A 19,594-nucleotide genomic window follows, 5' to 3' on the forward strand; every position below is an offset into this window, starting at 1 on the left:
GTTGAAGTGTTGTTTACATCGGGTGCTGTACTCGACAAACTAAAAATTCTACTGGCCGCAGTGAAGTTAGTTTCAGATTGGTAAAGTACTGCATCATAAACTCACTTGCAGCAAATGTGATCTGGGCCACTGTTCCCATAGAGGTCGGTCCGCCTCGTTTCATCGCTCTCCGGGCCGCCATGAACACATAAGCTCCGGCCAGGATCAAACCACCACCCGAGAGGATCCTACAGCCCCAGCAGTTCTTAAACATCTTGTTGGGTTGAGACGCGGAGGCTCCTGCGCCCCCTGTTGGCGTATCTGCTGTGACTCCCGCGCAACTCGTTGGCGCATCTGCCGCTGTTGACATTGGTACAGCCGCGCGGGTGCTAATGCTAACGGTAACGACGCTCTAATTAAACAAAAAAGAAGGCAAGACGACGTCAAAGGAGCAGCAGAACAAGAAGAGCTGACGGAGAGACGGTGTCGTTCTACAGTAAAACGTTTACTTATTCGTGAAATCGTCCTGAAATGTTCTAACGAGACATTCACGCGCAGATAATTTCACCAATTTGTAATACATGAAAGTGCTTCCGAGTCGTAAGCCAGTGGTTCCTGTTACGGCTTTTCAAAATAAGAGTTTTGTTTCAGTTCCAAGCATGGATTTGGAATATTATTTCACCTTTTATTAATTTCAATTTTTTTTATTTCTTCCTTGTCATGTTTTTCATGCTAAGTGAAAGCCAATCTGTTTTTCTTTTTAAACTATTTTAACTTTATTTTTATTTATTTTTTAAACTGCAGGCATTATTGATTCACCTGGACTTTAATCTTATATTGTCTCTGTTAATCCAGTGAGAAGTTATGTCTTTGTTAGCTGTGTTGTTTGCGGCCTGTTTGCCTGTCACGGCGGCCTCTGGTTCGTCGTATGTCGCAGCTGTTTATGAGCACCGTGTGTTCCTGAACCCGGAGCCCAGTGTTCCGGTGTCCCGAGCAGAGGCTCTGCGACACATGCAGAAAAACCTGGATGTTTACGAGGAGCAGGCTGCCCGGGCCGCACAGCAGGTACACACACATTGAATTATTGAATTATAGAATAAATTTGATAAGAATTCAGTCCCAATTCAGATAACTATGTATTTTAATGTTTCCCCTATTTATCCCTCTAAGAAAATTAATCAACATAGAAGAAAACAGCTGCTCTTTTTGTGAAAACAATATTGAAACTAAAACATTTTTTCCTCATGTTTTGGTCAGATGTTTTAATTGTATTTACTGTATTTTATGCACTTTTCCCTCTCATTTTGTATATTATCAGTCAAAAATGCCATGTGTGTTAATTTGTACTGTAGTATGTTGTACTATAATAATGAAAAACAAATCTAAAATTTCACCTCAATATTACACACTGTGCCGCTCACAAATAATATTATACACTAAAGTTACACTGTTTTTCTGCTTCGAGACAACAAGTTGGTTTTTCTTTAGTTGTTTTGAACAAATGATTAATGATTAATAAGAACTGATACATGTTTGTCTGTTAATTAAAGACAGATTTGTGCTCCTTAGTGAAAGTTTTACTTACTGTGAGATACTGAATCTTTTCTATTGTGATACATAATGCAGTATTTGTTATTTGTTATTATTTGTCTGTAGCTCTAGTTTACTTTAAAGGAAAACAAGATTCACTTCAGTGGACACAGTAACATTTCTAAATACCAAGAATATTCACATAGAGGTGTGTGTGTGTAATAAGGACCCGGATCTTCTGTCTCATCACTATTCTCTGCTTCCGTCTTCCCTCGGTCAGGGCGCCCAGATCCTGGTGTTTCCCGAGGACGGTCTTCAGGGTTTTAACTTCAGCAGGTCGTCCATTTCTGGCTACCTAGAAACCGTTCCTGACCCCCAGCAGGAGAAGTGGAATCCATGCACAGAGCCGGGCAGATACAACAACACAGAGGTGAAAAAGAAAGAATCTTTGTTTTATATCTTTGGATTTTGACCCCATGACATGTTAAACTGTTGCACGGACTGTTGTGAGATGGAGACGCCAGAAACAATGTAATAATATTATTTCTGTGCTGCTTCCGTTATCTAAAAATATCATAGGTCCTCCAGAGGTTGAGTTGTATGGCGCGACATCACAACCTCTACCTGGTGGCCAACGTGGCTGACCTGCAGCCTTGCACCCTGCCGAGCAGCCCTTCGACCTCCTGTCCTCCCGATGGACGCTGGCAGTTCAACACCAATGTGGCGTTCAGGTGCAGTGTAGCCTGAAAGTAGTGCAGTGCACGTTTGTCCCACCCAGAATGAAGTGTTCACGGTGCGTTCTCTGTGCAGCTCCGATGGTCAGCTGGTGGCACGCTACCACAAGCACAACCTGTACTTTGAGGCGGCCTTCGATGCACCGCCACGGCCAGAGATCGTAACGTTTGACACTCCTTTTGCCGGGAGGTTTGGTCTCTTCGTCTGCTTTGACATCCTTTTTCATGAGCCCACGGTTTCCCTGGTGGAGATGGTAGGAAAACGCGCAAACATTCTACTTCACTGTGTTTGATCTCTAAAACCTCTTTGCCCCTCTTTCAGGGCGTGCGTCAGCTGATCTTCGCCGCGGCCTGGATGAACCAGCTTCCCCTGCTGGGCGCCATCCAGTCCCAGAGGTCGTTCAGCCTGGGCGCTAATGTCACTCTGTTGGCAGCCAACATTCGCAACGATCGCCTAATTATGACAGGAAGTGGCATCTACACGCCCTTTTCTGCCACCTTCCACCACGCACGGAGGGGAGACCCCGAAGAGGGGAGGCTGCTGGTCTCCACAGTGCCAGTCTTACAGGAGGATGGAGCTGAAGCGACGTCATCTTCGTCCACCGACTCCGGCTACTGTTTCAAAGACGACTGTTTTACTCCTTCGCATTGCGGAGCCACCGCTGCGGTCTCTTCTGCCACCTTCGTCTCATCCATGATGTATGATCCGTTCACCTTCGTCCTGCTGAACAAGACGGAGGGCGAGCTTGACGTGTGTGATGGCGCCTTCTGCTGTCACCTGCAGTACCGGCAGTATCCACAGGGCGACGGTAAAGAGCTCTTTGCACTGGGGGCTTTTGCTGGAACGCACACTGTGAACGGACGCTACGCCGTGCAGGTATGAAGTAAAGCATTTGTATGCACAATTAAGAATTATTTTAACAAAAAACCAAACAATTCGTATTTTAAATGGATTACCCATATACAAACATACTTATTGTCCGTTTATGCAATTTCTGTAATGAAATCTCATTAATCTCCATTTCTATCAACAGGTGTGTGCACTGGTCCGCTGCGCGGGGTTGGATGAAAGTTCCTGTGGACAGGAAGTGGAAGTGGCGGACACTAAAATGGACTTCCTGCTGGAGGGGAGGTTTGGGACCAGATATGTGTACCCATCAATTTTGTCCAGCGATCTGATCCTGGAGCAGCCGGAGCATCTGGAAAAGACCGGGGATGGAAAAGTGACCATGACGCACTCAAACATGACTGGCGGCCTGGTCACTGCCTGTCTGTACGGAAGAATGTACCACCTCGACAATCAGTGAGCGAGAACTCTGAACGGAAATTTTGAACGCCACGAATTGATCTTCTCCACTTTGATTTTTGATGATGATTTGGATGAAATTGTCCTGGGGGAATCCAGATTCAGGATCCTTTGTAGATGCTATAAATCAATAACACATTGTTACCTCATCATTATAAACATTGCACCAAGGAGTATTCACCACCTGCCTTGAAGTTGCTTGTTCCAAATTTTTTTTTATTAATTTCTCTGTCTCACACACACACACACACACACACACAATCTCTCTTCCACACGTATGTACAGTGTCAGCCAGCTCCATTACAGTACAGTCAATAAGTAGTTTTACAGCATAGCAGGTTCAAAGTTCCTTGGGTTGTTCATTTGCACAGTTCATCAGTCAGGTGACTGATGCAGCGTCACCAAAGTGTAAGCCATCAGGATCTGCCACAACAATAACCTGAAGTAAAACTCTAACATACAGTTTGGAAAACAGTTCATCAACCTGGTCCCACAAGAAATGCCCTGTTGTTGTTTTTTTTGTTTGTTTGTTTTCAGACGATCATGCCTTAAAATCTGTCCACTGAGACTTTCTCTCTCTTTTAAACCCTCTTTTAGTCATGGTTGAAAAGGAAAAGACTTAAAACCACTCCAGTTTTTGTTAACAAGTGTTAACATTTAAAAACTAAAATGACACAAATTTGACATTTTAAAAAGACACTGGTCATGTAGTGGTTCTGTTTGAAAGAAATGTAGATTGTTTTATATTTTAGTACATCATTTTCTACCTCGAGGAAAAACATCTGATTTCCAAAAAAATATTCTTATTATTATTAATAATAAATAATTAAAATTGTACTTGAAATCTGCCTAATTTTGGGCCTCGACTTTCGTCTCTTTTCAGTGAACTGTTAAGGTTCCTGAGTAGCTCTCCTGCACAGAACTGTGGGACTCAGTACGTCTCTGAGTCTGAGTCATTCATGTCGTCGTCTGCAGAGACTGTGGACAGCAGGTGCTCCGGTCTGCAGTAGGAGGTGTGGCCAGGTCGCAGAGGCGGTGGTGTATCAAAGGCCACACCTTTGGACATGTGGTTGGAGGCGGGGTGATGGTTGATGACCGCGTGAGTGAGAGACAGCGCAGGTAAAGCTGCGATAGTGACCATGGGGGAGGTGGGCATCATGGAGCTGAGGATGAGGGCCAGGCAGTCGGCAACATCACGGTTGGGAGTGCAGGCCAACGCTGGAGTGTAGCCTTAAAATAAAAGGTAGGAAATAGTTATGTCACTGTGGAAGTACATACAATACACAGATATTGAGTGAGTGTGCACTGTAATATGACAGCTGACCGTTCTCATCCACAGCCAACACGCTGGCTCCTTTCCCCAGCAGTTCTTGGACCACCACCGTCAATCCCTTCTTGGCCGCTACATGCAGGGGCCTGCAGGAGCATCAAGAGAGACACGCTGTTAAAATTAATAAACTATGAAGCCACAACATACTATAGTATGACGTTTTTGACAATTTTTGGACGACATACTATACTATGTCGTTGATCTCAATGTCATACTACACTATTTCGTCCAAAATCTGACAATTTTTTGGAAAAAAAAGATTTTGGTCCAAAATTTTACAAGAACGTCATACTATACTATGTCATCCAAAATCTGATAATTTAAGAAAAAAAAAAAAATGTTTAGCCTAAAATGTGACCAAAATGTCATACTATACTATGTCGTTGATCTCAATGTCATACGACACTGTTTTGTCCAAAATCTGTCCATTTTTTTGACCCAAAAAATAATGGTCCAAAATTTGACAAAAACGTCATTCTATACTATGTTGTCCAAAATCTGATCATTTTTTTGTAAAAATGTTTTTGGACGACATACCATACGATGTCGTCGACCTCAATGTCATATTACACTATTTCGTCCAAAATCTGACAATTTTCTGAAAAGAAAATTTGGTCCAAAATTTGACAAAAACGTCATACTATACTATGTCGTCCAAAATCTGATAATTTTTTTGAAAAAATGTTTTTAGCCCAAAATGTGACAAAAACGTCATACTATACTATGTTGTCCAAATTCTGATAATTTTTTTGAAAGATGTTTTTGGCCCAAAATGTGACAAAAACGTCATACTATACTATGTCATCGACCTCAATGTCATACTACACTATTCCGTCAAAAATCTGACCATTTTTTGGGAAATAGAAATTTTGGTCCAAAATTTGACAAAAACGTCATACTATACTATGTCGTCCAAAATCTGATAATTTTTTTGTAAAAATGTTTTTGGCCCAAAATGTGACCAAAACATTATACTATACTATGTTGTCGACCTCAATGTCATACTACACTATTTCGTCCAAAATCTGACCATTTTTTGAAAAGAAGAAATTTGGTCCCAAATTTGACAAAAACGTCATACTATACTATGTCGTCCAAATTCTGATAATTTTTTTGTAAAAATGTTTTTGGCCCAAAATGTGACCAAAACGTCATACTATACTATGTCATCGACCTCAATGTCATACTACACTATTTAGTCCAAAATCTGACCATTTTTGGGAAAGAGAAATTTTGGTCCAAAATTTGAAAAAAACGTCATACTATACTATGTCGTCCAAAATCTGATAATTTTTTTGTAAAAATGTTTTTGGCCCAAAATGTGACCAAAACATTATACTATACTATGTTGTCGACCTCAATGTCATACTACACTTTTTCGTCCAAAATCTGAGAATTTTTTGAAAAAAAGAAATGTTGGTCCAAAATTTGACAAAAACGTCATACTATACTATGTCGTCCAAATTCTGATAATTTTTTTGAAAAATGTTTTTGGCCCAAAATGTGACCAAAACGTCATACTATACTATGTCATCGACCTCAATGTCATACTACACTATTTCGTCCAAAATCTGACAATTTTTTTGGATAAAAAGATTGGTCCAAAATTTGACAAAAACGTCATACTATACTATGTCGTCCAAAATCTGATAATTTTTTTGTAAAAATGTTTTTGGCCCAAAATGTGACCAAAACGTCATACCATACCATGTCGTCGACCTCATTGTCATACTACACTATTTCTTCCTAAATCTGACCATTTTTTGAAAAAAAGAAATTTGGTCCCAAATTTGACAAAAACGTCATACTATACTATGTCATCCAAAATCTGACCATTTTTTGGGAAATAGAAATTTTGGTCCAAAATTTGACAAAAACGTCATACTATACTATGTCATCCAAAATCTGACCATTTTTTAAAAAAAACTTTTTTTGGTCCAAAACTTGACAAAAACGTCATACTATACTATGTAGTACGTCCTACTATACTATGTCGTCCATAATGTGACCATTTTTTGAAAAAAAATAATTGGTCCAAAATTTGACAAAAACGACTATACCATGTCGTCCAAAATCTGACCATTTTTTTGAAAAACGTTTTTTTGGTCCAAAACTTGACAAAAACGTCATACTAAACTATGTAGTACGTCCTACTATACTATGTCGTCCATAATGTGACCTTTTTTGGAAAAAAAAAATTGGTCCAAAATTTGACAAAAACATCATACTATATACTATGTCGTCCAAAATCTGACCATTTTTTTAAAAAACGTTTTTTTGGTCCAAAACTTGACAAAAACGTCATACTATACTATGTAGTACGTCCTACTATACTATGTGTCCATAATGTGACCATTTTTTGAAAAAAAAGAAATTGGTCCAAAATTTGACAAAAACATCATACTATACTATGTCGTCCATAATCTGACCTTTTTTTTTTAAAAACGTTTTTGGCCCAAAATGTGACCAAAACATTATACTATACTATGTTGTCGACCTCAATGTCATACTACACTATTTCGTCCAAAATCTGACCATTTTTTGAAAAGAAGAAATTTGGTCCCAAATTTGACAAAAACGTCATACTATACTATGTCGTCCAAATTCTGATAATTTTTTTGTAAAAATGTTTTTGGCCCAAAATGTGACCAAAACGTCATACTATACTATGTCATCGACCTCAATGTCATACTACACTATTTAGTCCAAAATCTGACCATTTTTGGGAAAGAGAAATTTTGGTCCAAAATTTGAAAAAAACGTCATACTATACTATGTCGTCCAAAATCTGATAATTTTTTTGTAAAAATGTTTTTGGCCCAAAATGTGACCAAAACATTATACTATACTATGTTGTCGACCTCAATGTCATACTACACTTTTTCGTCCAAAATCTGAGAATTTTTTGAAAAAAAGAAATGTTGGTCCAAAATTTGACAAAAACGTCATACTATACTATGTCGTCCAAACTCTGATAATTTTTTTGAAAAATGTTTTTGGCCCAAAATGTGACCAAAACGTCATACTATACTATGTCATCGACCTCAATGTCATACTACACTATTTCGTCCAAAATCTGACAATTTTTTTGGATAAAAAGATTGGTCCAAAATTTGACAAAAACGTCATACTATACTATGTCGTCCAAAATCTGATAATTTTTTTGTAAAAATGTTTTTGGCCCAAAATGTGACCAAAACGTCATACCATACCATGTCGTCGACCTCATTGTCATACTACACTATTTCTTCCTAAATCTGACCATTTTTTGAAAAAAAGAAATTTGGTCCCAAATTTGACAAAAACGTCATACTATACTATGTCATCCAAAATCTGACCATTTTTTGGGAAATAGAAATTTTGGTCCAAAATTTGACAAAAACGTCATACTATACTATGTCATCCAAAATCTGACCATTTTTTAAAAACAACGTTTTTTTGGTCCAAAACTTGACAAAAACGTCATACTATACTATGTAGTACGTCCTACTATACTATGTCGTCCATAATGTGACCATTTTTTGAAAAAAAATAATTGGTCCAAAATTTGACAAAAACGACTATACCATGTCGTCCAAAATCTGACCATTTTTTTAAAAAACGTTTTTTTGGTCCAAAACTTGACAAAAACGTCATACTATACTATGTAGTACGTCCTACTATACTATGTGTCCATAATGTGACAATTTTTTGAAAAAAAAGAAATTGGTCCAAAATTTGACAAAAACATCATACTATACTATGTCGTCCATAATCTGACCTTTTTTTTTTAAAAACGTTTTTTTGGTCCAAAACTTGACAAAAACGTCATACTATACTTTGTAGTACGTCCGACTATACTATGTCGTCCATAATGTGACCATTTTTTGAAAAAAAAAATTGTTCCAAAATTTGACAAAAACGACATACTATACCATGTCGTCCAAAATCTGACCATTTTTTATAAAAACGTTTTTTTGGTCCAAAACTTGACAAAAACGTCATACTATACTTTGTAGTACGTCCTACAATACTATGTTGTCCATAATGTGACCATTTTTTGCAAAAAAATAATTGGTCCAAAATTTGACAAAAACATCATACAATACTATGTCGTCCAAAATCTGACCTTTTTTTTTTAAAAACGTTTTTTTGGTCCAAAACGTGACAAAAACGTCATACTATACTTTGTAGTACGTCCGACTATACTATGTCGTCCATAATGTGACCATTTTTTGAAAAAAAAAATTGTTCCAAAATTTGACAAAAACGACATACTATACCATGTCGTCCAAAATCTGACCATTTTTTATAAAAACGTTTTTTTGGTCCAAAACTTGACAAAAACGTCATACTATACTATGTAGTACGTCCTACTATACTATGTCGTCCATAATGTGACCATTTTTTGAAAAAAAAAATTGGTCCAAAATTTGACAAAAAATGACATACTATATATACCATGTCGTCCAAAATCTGACCATTTTTTTGAAAAACGTTTTTTTGGTGCAAAACTTGACAAAAACGTCATACTAAACTATGTAGTACGTCCTACTATACTATGTCGTCCATAATGTGACCATTTTTTGAAAAAAAAAAATTGGTCCAAAATTTGACAAAAACATCATACTATACCATGTCGTCCAAAATCTGACAATTTTTTTGAAAAACGTTTTTTTGGTCCAAAACTTGACAAAACGTCATACTTAACTATGTAGTACGTCCTACTATACTATGTCGTCCATAATGTGACCATTTTTTGAAAAAAAAAATTGGTCCAAAATTTGACAAAAACATCATACTATACTATGTCGTCCAAAATCTGACCATTTTTTAAAAAAAAACGTTTTTTTGGTCCAAAACTTGACAAAAACGTCATCCTATACTTTGTAGTACGTCCTACAATACTATGTCGTCCATAATGTGACCATTTTTTGAAAAAAAAAATTGGTCCAAAATTTGACAAAAACGTCATACTATACTGTCATCCAAAATCTGACCATTTTTTATAAAAACGTTTTTTTGGTCCAAAACTTGACAAAAACGTCATACTAAACTATGTAGTACGTCCTACTATACTATGTCGTCCATAATGTGACCATTTTTTGAAAAAAAATATTGGTCCAAAATTTGACAAAAATGACATACTATACTATGTCGTCCAAAATCTGACCATTTTTTTTTAAAACGTTTTTTTGGTCCAAAACGTGACAAAAACGTCATACTAAACTATGTAGTACGTCCTACTATACTATGTGTCCATAATGTGACAATTTCTTGAAAAAACAAAAATTGGTCCAAAATTTGAGAAAAAGCGACATACTATATACCATGTCGTCCAAAATCTGACCCTTTTTTTGAAAAACGTTTTTTTGGTCCAAAACTTGACAAAAACGTCATACTAAACTATGTAGTACGTCCTACTATACTATGTGTCCATAATGTGACAATTTCTTGAAAAAAAAAATTGGTCCAAAATTTGACAAAAACATCATACTATACTATGTCGTCCAAAATCTGACCATTTTTTTTAAAAAACGTTTTTTTGGTCCAAAACTTGACAAAAACGTCATACTAAACTATGTAGTACGTCCTACTATACTATGTCGTCCATAATGTGACCATTTTTTGAAAAAAAATAATTGGTCCAAAATTTGACAAAAACGTCATACTATACTATGTCGTCCAAAATCTGACCATTTTTTTAAAAAACGTTTTTTTGGTCCAAAACTTGACAAAAACGTCATACTATACTGTCATCCAAAATCTGACCATTTTTTTGAAAAACGTTTTTTTGGTCCAAAACTTGACAAAAACGTCATACTATACTATGTAGTACTTCCTACTATACTATGTCGTCCATAATGTGACCATTTTTTGAAAAAAAAAATTGGTCCAAAATTTGACAAAAACGACATACTATACCATGTCGTCCAAAATCTGACCATTTTTTTGAAAAACGTTTTTTTGGTGCAAAACTTGACAAAAACGTCATACTAAACTATGTAGTACGTCCTACTATACTATGTCGTCCATAATGTGACCATTTTTTGAAAAAAAAAATGTGTCCAAAATTTGACAAAAACGACATACTATACTATGTCGTCCAAAATCTGACCATTTTTTAAAAAAAAGTTTTTTTTGGTCCAAAACTTGACAAAAACGTCATACTATACTATGTAGTACGTCCTACTATACTATGTCGTCCATAATGTGACCATTTTTTGAAAAAAAAAATTGGTCCAAAATTTGACAAAAACATCATACTATACTATGTCGTCCAAAATCTGACCATTTTTTAAAAAAACGTTTTTTTGGTCCAAAATTTGACAAAAACGACATACTATACTATGTCGTCCAAAATCTGACCTTTTTTTTTAAAAACGTTTTTTTTGGTCCAAAACGTGACAAAAACGTCATACTATACTTTGTAGTACGTCCTACAATACTATGTCGTCCATAATGTGACCATTTTTTGAAAAAAAATAATTGGTCCAAAATTTGACAAAAACATCATACTATACTATGTCGTCCAAAATCTGACCATTTTTTTTAAAAACGTTTTTTTGGTCCAAAACTGACAAATTATCACATTATGGACTATGTCGTCCATAATGTGACCATTTTTTGAAAAAAAAACAATTGGTCCAAAATTTGACAAAAACATCATACTATACTATGTCGTCCAAAATCTGACCATTTTTTAAAAAAACGGTTTTTTTGGTCCAAAACTTGACAAAAACGTCATACTATACTATGTAGTACGTCCTACTATACTATGTCGTCCATAATGTGACCATTTTTTGAAAAAAAAAATTGGTCCAAAATTTGACAAAAACATCATACTATACCATGTCGTCCAAAATCTGACAATTTTTTTGAAAAACGTTTTTTTGGTCCAAAACTTGACAAAAACGTCATACTAAACTATGTAGTACGTCCTACTATACTATGTCGTCCATAATGTGACCATTTTTTGAAAAAAAAAAATGGTCCAAAATTTGACAAAAACATCATACTATACTATGTCGTCCAAAATCTGACCTTTTTTTTAGAAAAACGTTTTTTTTGGTCCAAAACGTGACAAAAACGTCATACTATACTTTGTAGTACGTCCTACAATACTATGTCGTCCATAATGTGACCATTTTTTGAAAAAAAATAATTGGTCCAAAATTTGACAAAAACATCATACTATACTATGTCGTCCAAAATCTGACCATTTTTAAAAAAAACGTTTTTTTGGTCCAAAACTTGACAAAAACGTCATACTATACTATGTAGTACGTCCATAATGTGACCATTTTTTGAAAAAAAAGAATTGGTCCAAAATTTGACAAAAACGACATACTATACCATGTCGTCCAAAATCTGACCATTTTTTTGAAAAACGTTTTTTTGGTCCAAAACTTGACAAAACGTCATACTAAACTATGTAGTACGTCCTACTATACTATGTCGTCCATAATGTGACCATTTTTTGAAAAAAAAATTGGTCCAAAATTTGACAAAAACATCATACTATACTATGTCGTCCAAAATCTGACCATTTAAAAAAAAAAAACGTTTTTTTGGTCCAAAACTTGACAAAAACGTCATACTATACTATGTAGTACGTCCTACTATACTATGTTGTCCATAATGTGACCATTTTTTGAAAAAAAAAATTGGTCCAAAATTTGACAAAAACGACATACTATATACCATGTCGTCCAAAATCTGACCATTTTTTTGAAAAACGTTTATTTGGTGCAAAACTTGACAAAAACGTCATACTAAACTATGTAGTATGTCCTACTATACTATGTCGTCCATAATGTGACCATTTTTTGAAAAAAAAAATTGGTCCAAAATTTGACAAAAACATCATACTATACTATGTCGTCCAAAATCTGACCATTTTTTTTAAAAACGTTTTTTTGGTCCAAAACGTGAAAAAAACGTCATACTATACTTTGTAGTACGTCCTACTATACTATGTCGTCCATAATGTGACCATTTTTTGAAAAAAAAAATTGGTCCAAAATTTGACAAAAACATCATACTATACTATGTCGTCCAAAATCTGACCATTTTTTAAAAAAACGTTTTTTTGGTCCAAAATTTGACAAAAACGACATACTATACCATGTCGTCCAAAATCTGACCATTTTTTTGAAAAACGTTTTTTTGGTGCAAAACTTGACAAAAACGTCATACTAAACTATGTAGTACGTCCTACTATACTATGTCGTCCATAATGTGACCATTTTTTGAAAAAAAAAAATTGGCCAAAATTTGACAAAAACATCATACTATACTATGTCGTCCAAAATCTGACAATTTTTAAAAAAAAACGTTTTTTTGGTCCAAAACTTGACAAAAACGTCATACTATACTATGTAGTACGTCCTACTATACTATGTTGTCCATAATGTGACCATTTTTTGAAAAAAAAACAATTGGTCCAAAATTTGACAAAAACATCATACTATACTATGTCGTCCAAAATCTGACCTTTTTTTTTTAAAAACGTTTTTTTAGTCCAAAACGTGACAAAAACGTCATACTATACTTTGTAGTACGTCCTACAATACTATGTCGTCCATAATGTGACCATTTTTTGAAAAAAAATAATTGGTCCAAAATTTGACAAAAACATCATACTATACTATGTCGTCCAAAATCTGACCATTTTTTAAAAAAAAAACGTTTTTTTGGTCCAAAACTTGACAAAAACGTCATACTATACTATGTAGTACGTCCATAATGTGACCATTTTTTGAAAAAAAAAATTGTTCCAAAATTTGACAAAAACGACATACTATACCATGTCGTCCAAAATCTGACCATTTTTTTTGAAAACGTTTTTTTCGTCCAAAACTTGACAAAAACATCATACTATACTATGTAGTACTTCCTACTATACTATGTCGTCCATAATGTGACCATTTTTTGAAAAAAAAAATTGGTCCAAAATTTGACAAAAACGACATACTATACCATGTCGTCCAAAATCTGACCATTTTTTTGAAAAACGTTTTTTTGGTGCAAAACTTGACAAAAACGTCATACTAAACTATGTAGTACGTCCTACTATACTATGTCATCCATAATGTGACCATTTTTTGAAAAAAAAAATTTGTCCAAAATTTGACAAAAACATCATACTATACTATGTCGTCCAAAATTTGACCATTTTTAAAAAAAAAGTTTTTTTTGGTCCAAAACTTGACAAAAACGTCATACTATACTATGTAGTACGTCCTACTATACTATGTCGTCCATAATGTGACCATTTTTTGAAAAAAAAAATTGGTCCAAAATTTGACAAAAACATCATACTATACTATGTCGTCCAAAATCTGACCATTTTTTTTAAAAACGTTTTTTTGGTCCAAAACGTGAAAAAAACGTCATACTATACTTTGTAGTACGTCCTACTATACTATGTCGTCCATAATGTGACCATTTTTTGAAAAAAAAAATTGGTCCAAAATTTGACAAAAACATCATACTATATATACCATGTCGTCCAAAATCTGACAATTTTTTTGAAAAACGTTTTCTTGGTCCAAAACTTGACAAAAACGTCATACTAAACTATGCAGTACGTCCTACTATACTATGTCGTCCATAATGTGACCATTTTTTGAAAAAAAAAATTGGTCCAAAATTTGACAAAAACATCATACTATACCATGTCGTCCAAAATCTGACCATTTTTTTTTAAAAACGTTTTTTTGGTCCAAAACTTGACAAAAACGTCATACTATACTATGTAGTACTTCCTACTATACTATGTCGTCCATAATGTGACCATTTTTTGAAAAAAAAAATTGGTCCAAAATTTGACAAAAACGACATACTATACCATGTCGTCCAAAATCTGACCATTTTTTTGAAAAACGTTTTTTTGGTGCAAAACTTGACAAAAACGTCATACTAAACTATGTAGTACGTCCTACTATACTATGTCGTCCATAATGTGACCATTTTTTGAAAAAAAAAATTTGTCCAAAATTTGACAAAAACATCATACTATACTATGTCGTCCAAAATCTGACCATTTTTAAAAAAAAGTTTTTTTTGGTCCAAAACTTGACAAAAACGTCATACTATACTATGTAGTACGTCCTACTATACTATGTCGTCCATAATGTGACCATTTTTTGAAAAAAAAAATTGGTCCAAAATTTGACAAAAACGACATACTATACTATGTCGTCCAAAATCTGACCATTTTTTTTAAAAACGTTTTTTTGGTCCAAAACGTGAAAAAAACGTCATACTATACTTTGTAGTACGTCCTACTATACTATGTCGTCCATAATGTGACCATTTTTTGAAAAAAAAGAATTGGTCCAAAATTTGACAAAAACATCATACTATACTATGTCGTCCAAAATCTGACCATTTTTTAAAAAAACGTTTTTTTTGGTCCAAAATTTGACAAAAACGACATACTATACCATGTCGTCCAAAATCTGACCATTTTTTTGAAAAACGTTTTTTTTGGTGCAAAACTTGACAAAAACGTCATACTAAACTATGTAGTACGTCCTACTATACTATGTCGTCCATAATGTGACCATTTTTTGAAAAAAAAAATTGGCCAAAATTTGACAAAAACATCATACTATACTATGTCGTCCAAAATCTGACCATTTTTTAAAAAAACGTTTTTTTGGTCCAAAACTTGACAAAAACGTCATACTATACTATGTAGTACGTCCTACTATACTATGTCGTCCATAATGTGACCATTTTTTGAAAAAAAAAATTGGTCCAAAATTTGACAAAAACATCATACTATACCATGTGGTCCAAAATCTGACAATTTTTTTGAAAAACGTTTTTTTTGGTCCAAAACTTGACAAAAACGTCATACTATACTATGTAGTACGTCCGACTATACTATGTCGTCCATAATGTGACCATTTTTTGAAAAAAAACAATTGGTCCAAAATTTGACAAAAACATCATACGATACTATGTCGTCCAAAATCTGACCATTTTTTAAAAAAACGGTTTTTATGGTCCAAAACTTGACAAAAACGTCATACTATACTATGAAGTACGTCCTACTATACTATGTCGTCCATAATGTGACCATTTTTTGAAAAAAAAGAATTGGTCCAAAATTTGACAAAAACATCATACTATACTATGTCGTCCAAAATCTGACCATTTTTTAAAAAAACGTTTTTTTGGTCCAAAATTTGACAAAAACGACATACTATACCATGTCGTCCAAAATCTGACCATTTTTTTGAAAAACGTTTTTTTGGTGCAAAACTTGACAAAAACGTCATACTAAACTATGTAGTACGTCCTACTATACTATGTCGTCCATAATGTGACCATTTTTTGAAAAAAAAGAAATTGGCCAAAATTTGACAAAAACATCATACTATACTATGTCGTCCAAAATCTGACCATTTTTTAAAAAAACGTTTTTTTGGTCCAAAACTTGACAAAAACGTCATACTATACCATGTAGTACGTCCTACTATACTATGTCGTCCATAATGTGACCATTTTTTGAAAAAAAAAATTGGTCCAAAATTTGACAAAAACATCATACTATACCATGTGGTCCAAAATCTGACAATTTTTTTGAAAAACGTTTTTTTGGTCCAAAACTTGACAAAAACGTCATACTAAACTATGTAGTACGTCCTACTATACTATGTCGTCCAAAATCTGACCATTTTTTTAAAAACGTTTTTTTGGTCCAAAACTGACAAATTATCACATTATGGACTATGTCGTCCATAATGTGACCATTTTTTGAAAAAAAAAATTGGTCCAAAATTTGACAAAAACGACATACTATATACCATGTCGTCCAAAATCTGACCATTTTTTTGAAAAACGTTTTTTTGGTCCAAAACTTGACAAAAACGTCATACTATACTATGTAGTACGTCCGACTATACTATGTCGTCCATAATGTGACCATTTTTTGAAAAAAAACAATTGGTCCAAAATTTGACAAAAACATCATACTATACTATGTCGTCCAAAATCTGACCATTTTTTAAAAAAACGTTTTTTTTGGTCCAAAACTCGACAAAAACGTCATACTATACTATGTAGTACGTCCTACTATACTATGTCGTCCATAATGTGACCATTTTTTGAAAAAAAAAAGTTGGTCCAAAATCTGACCATTTTTTTGAAAAACGTTTTTTTGGTCCAAAACTTGACAAAAACGTCATACTATACTATGTAGTACGTCCGACTATACTATGTCGTCCATAATGTGACCATTTTTTGAAAAAAAACAATTGGTCCAAAATTTGACAAAAACATCATACTATACTATGTCGTCCAAAATCTGACCATTTTTTAAAAAAAACGTTTTTTTGGTCCAAAACTTGACAAAAACATCATCCTATACTTTGTAGTACGTCCTACAATACTATGTCGTCCATAATGTGACCATTTTTTGAAAAAAAAAAATTGGTCCAAAATTTGACAAAAAGCGACATACTATATACCATGTCGTCCAAAATCTGACCATTTTTTTAAAAAACGTTTTTTTGGTCCAAAACTTGACAAAAACGTCATCCTATACTTTGTAGTACGTCCTACAATACTATGTCGTCCACAATGTGACCATTTTTTGAAAAAAAAAATTGGTCCAAAATTTGACAAAAAGCGACATACTATATACCATGTCATCCAAAATCTGACCATTTTTTTTTAAAAACGTTTTTTTGGTCCAAAACTTGACAAAAACGTCATACTATACTTTGTAGTACGTCCTACAATACTATGTCGTCCATAATGTGACCATTTTTTGAAAAAAACGTTTTTTTGGTCCAAAACTTGACAAAAACATCATCCTATACTTTATAGTACGTCCTACAATACTATGTCGTCCATAATGTGACCATTTTTTGAAAAAACGGTTTTTTTCGTCCAAAACTTGACAAAAACGTCATACTATACTATGTAGTACGTCCTACTATACTATGTCGTCCATAATGTGACCATTTTTTGAAAAAAAAAAGTTGGTCCAAAATTTGACAAAAACGACATACTATATACCATGTCGTCCAAAATCTGACCATTTTTTTGAAAAACGTTTTTTTGGTCCAAAACTTGACAAAAACATCATACTATACTATGTAGTACGTCCGACTATACTATGTCGTCCATAATGTGACCATTTTTTAAAAAAAAACAATTGGTCCAAAATTTGACAAAAACATCATACTATACTATGTCGTCCAAAATCTGACCATTTTTTAAAAAAAACGTTTTTTTGGTCCAAAACTTGACAAAAACATCATCCTATACTTTGTAGTACGTCCTACAATACTATGTCGTCCATAATGTGACCATTTTTTGAAAAAAAAAATTGGTCCAAAATTTGACAAAAAGCGACATACTATATACCATGTCGTCCAAAATCTGACCATTTTTTAAAAAAACGTTTTTTTGGTCCAAAACTTGACAAAAACGTCATCCTATACTTTGTAGTACGTCCTACAATACTATGTCGTCCATAATGTGACCATTTTTTGAAAAAAAAAATTGGTCCAAAATTTGACAAAAAGCGACATACTATATACCATGTCATCCAAAATCTGACCATTTTTTTTTAAAAACGTTTTTTTGGTCCAAAACTTGACAAAAACGTCATACTATACTTTGTAGTACGTCCGACTATACTATGTCGTCCATAATGTGACCATTTTTTGAAAAAAAAATTGGTCCAAAATTTGACAAAAACATCATACTATACTATGTCGTCCAAAATCTGACCTTTTTTTTTTAAAAACGTTTTTTTTGGTCCAAAACGTGACAAAAACGTCATACTATACTTTGTAGTACGTCCTACAATACTTTGTCGTCCATAATGTGACCATTTTTTGAAAAAAAATAATTGGTCCAAAATTTGACAAAAACATCATACTATACTATGTCGTCCAAAATCTGACCATTTTTTTGAAAAACGTTTTTTTGGTCCAAAACTTGACAAAAACGTCATACTATACTATGTAGTACGTCCTACTATACTATGTCGTCCATAATGTGACCTTTTTTTGCAAAAAAAAATTGGTCCAAAATTTGACAAAAACGACATACTATACTATGTCGTCCAAAATCTGACCATTTTTTTAAAAAACTTTTTCTTGGTCCAAAACTTGACAAAAACGTCATACTATACTTTGTAGTACGTCCTACAATACTATGTCGTCCATAATGTGACCATTTTTTGAAAAAAAAAATTGGTCCAAAATTTGACAAAAACCACATACTATACCATGTCGTCCAAATTCTGACCATTTTTTTGAAAAACGTTTTTTTGGTCCAAAACTTGACAAAAACGTCATACTAAACTATGTAGTACGTCCTACTTTACTATGTCGTCCATAATGTGACCATTTTTTGAAAAAAAAAATTGGTCCAAAATTTGACAAAAACATCATACTATACTATGTCGTCCAAAATCTGACCATTATTTAAAAAAACGTTTTTTTGTTCCAAAACTTGACAAAAACGTCATACTATACTATGTAGTATGTCGTCCAAAATCTGACCATTTTTTTGAAAAACGTTTTTTTGGTCCAAAACTTGACAAAAACGTCATACTATACTATGTAGTACGTCCTACTATACTATGTCGTCCATAATGTGACCATTTTTTGAAAAAAAATAATTGGTCCAAAATTTGACAAAAACATCATACTATACTTTGTCGTCCAAAATCTGACCATTTTTTTTAAAAACGTTTTTTTG

At 33.8% G+C, this 19,594-nt stretch overlaps 2 protein-coding genes across 2 annotated transcripts in view; one reads left to right on the forward strand and one right to left on the reverse strand.

Moving 5' to 3' along the window:
- Positions 1–843: 843 nt before the first annotated feature.
- btd (biotinidase) lies at positions 844–3,550 on the forward strand (the record flags this gene model as incomplete). Its single annotated transcript, XM_083899520.1, has 6 exons — positions 844–1,044; positions 1,790–1,939; positions 2,089–2,240; positions 2,320–2,497; positions 2,566–3,120; positions 3,278–3,550. 6 exons carry the CDS (start codon positions 844–846, stop codon positions 3,548–3,550), a joined length of 1,509 nt encoding a protein of 502 aa, XP_083755646.1.
- A 245-nt stretch (positions 3,551–3,795) lies between these two features.
- The window catches only part of ankrd28a (ankyrin repeat domain 28a), a 37,224-nt gene continuing 21,425 nt past the window's right edge, over positions 3,796–19,594 (reverse strand). Inside the window, exons 27-28 of the mRNA XM_083900102.1 lie at positions 4,874–4,965; positions 3,796–4,779 (exon numbers count right to left, since the gene is read on the reverse strand). Of these exons, the coding sequence (XP_083756228.1) occupies positions 4,481–4,779; positions 4,874–4,965 (391 nt within the window). The 3' untranslated portion in view covers positions 3,796–4,480. The remainder of the gene's footprint in view (positions 4,780–4,873; positions 4,966–19,594) is intronic.

This window comes from Microchirus variegatus, assembly GCF_963457635.1.
Source record: "Microchirus variegatus genome assembly, chromosome: 13".
NCBI classification, from domain to species: Eukaryota; Metazoa; Chordata; class Actinopteri; order Pleuronectiformes; family Soleidae; genus Microchirus; species Microchirus variegatus.